At 36.2% G+C, this 1,797-nt stretch overlaps 1 protein-coding gene across 1 annotated transcript in view; it reads left to right on the forward strand.

The window, feature by feature from the left end:
- Positions 1-1,797, forward strand: part of ABCB5 (ATP binding cassette subfamily B member 5) — a 147,956-nt gene that overhangs the window by 76,769 nt on the left and 69,390 nt on the right. The window contains exon 13 of the mRNA XM_012555850.2: positions 770-943. Within this exon, the coding sequence (XP_012411304.1) occupies positions 770-943 (174 nt within the window). The remainder of the gene's footprint in view (positions 1-769; positions 944-1,797) is intronic.

The raw sequence follows: 1,797 nt of genomic DNA on the forward strand, positions 1-1,797 counted from the left end.
GGTGGGTTCAAACCACCAGCTTTTCAGTTAGCAACTGAACCTCTTAACCATTACAGCACCAGGGCCCTTAATGTGAAGGCTAGTCTCTAGAAATTAAAGGTTTAGAAAGAACATTTAAAATTTATTCTTAAAGAAATGAACTTTGAATCAGGGATTTAACCCAAAAGAATATTACTGAGCATGCTTCATTAGTGCTAGAAGTTACTTTCACTTTAAGTATCTGGCAGTATCTACTTTGTTTAAGATGTATATACAAAAAAAATAAAATAGAAGAAGAAGAAGGTCTCCCAATATTGAAGAAAGTTTTAGGGGGAGGTGAATTCTTGCAGTAATTTTTCATAATATTTTTCCAAGTATCCAGAAAGGAAATTATGGGTAATCTATTAAATTGCTAATAAGCATTTCAAATAATAGTTAATTATGTGTTTGTATTACAGTGGTTTTTATTTTTTTAAGATCTCAGCGCCTTCTAAAAATGTCTAAAAAGCTTTGAAAATTGGTTCAAATTATTATTAATCTTTTTTAAATGCTTGCTTGTCAAATGTTCGAATTTCTTTTAGTCCTAACCACATTTTTTGTAAGTCCCTCTTCATGAGGCTGTTGTCTCACAGTTGTTTGTTTTCACAAAGAACAAAGTAAGGTGAAAAAACAGAACAGGCAGGCTAAAGTAGGGATGAAGATGCTGTAAGACACGACTGTGACTGTTTGTAGTTCATGTTCTAATCATTGGATCATGCTGCCTTCTTTCTCCTGTTTTTTTTTTAATTAGAAATTTAATACCTTGGTTGGGGAGAAAGGAGCTCAAATGAGTGGAGGGCAGAAACAGAGAATCGCAATTGCTCGAGCTTTAGTTCAAAACCCCAAGATTCTGATCTTAGATGAGGCGACATCTGCCCTCGATACAGAAAGTGAATCAATCGTTCAGGCTGCACTGGAAAAGGTAAGGGAATAGAAGCATTTTTTATTTCCATATTCCTGGTTCATCGTTGCTTTCTAAATACAGCTAGTCTCTGACTTACGATGGGGCTCCGTTCTGACGCCTCCGTTGTAAATTGGTTCTAACATAAGTGTCACATGCCTAATTTTGTTTTTTAAGTTTTCATTATTATTGCCTTTTATTATTAGTATCTCTATAAATCCAGCAGTATTTTGAACAGTAAATCATAAAATTGAACATCTGTGAGTGAACATCTGAGAATGATAAACTCAGCAATTTACCCACTGCAACGTATTACTAACGATAAAATGTACAAAAAAAAAGGACAGTCGTAAGTGTGGTTTGTCATAACTCAAATACGTCATAAATCGGGGACTACCAATGGAAGAAAGTGGGGGTCTGTAGTGGGTTACTTATTAAGTTCAGAGTCGGGTGGATTAACCAGTAAGCAGGATACGCACCAGTTTACGGTAAGCAAGGTATGCATGGGCTTAATTGTGCTTACTAATCTGTAGTACACAATTTCACATGGGTTTCATCATATCTCTTATGTGGTGAAAACAGGTGAAATTGTGCACTACAGATTAGTAAGTAAGCCCATGCATACCTTGCTTATTGCATAATTCCTCCCTGTTTGGAGTCACCCCTAAGGTATGGAATGCAGGGTGTTCATCCTTGTAAAAACTTATGTGATGGTTATAGGAAGTGATTTGGAGGACAGAAGGAGATGCTGTAGCTGGTGCTAAAAAAAAAAAATGAGACTGATATCCAAGTACTTATTTTATACCCCCATTCCATTTCAATATGTCTGCACTCTACCTCCCCATAGTAACCCCACCTCCATCATCACCGCTTTAACC

This window comes from Trichechus manatus, unplaced genomic scaffold (genome assembly GCF_000243295.1).
Source record: "Trichechus manatus latirostris isolate Lorelei unplaced genomic scaffold, TriManLat1.0 scaffold00050, whole genome shotgun sequence".
NCBI lineage: Eukaryota > Metazoa > Chordata > Mammalia > Sirenia > Trichechidae > Trichechus > Trichechus manatus.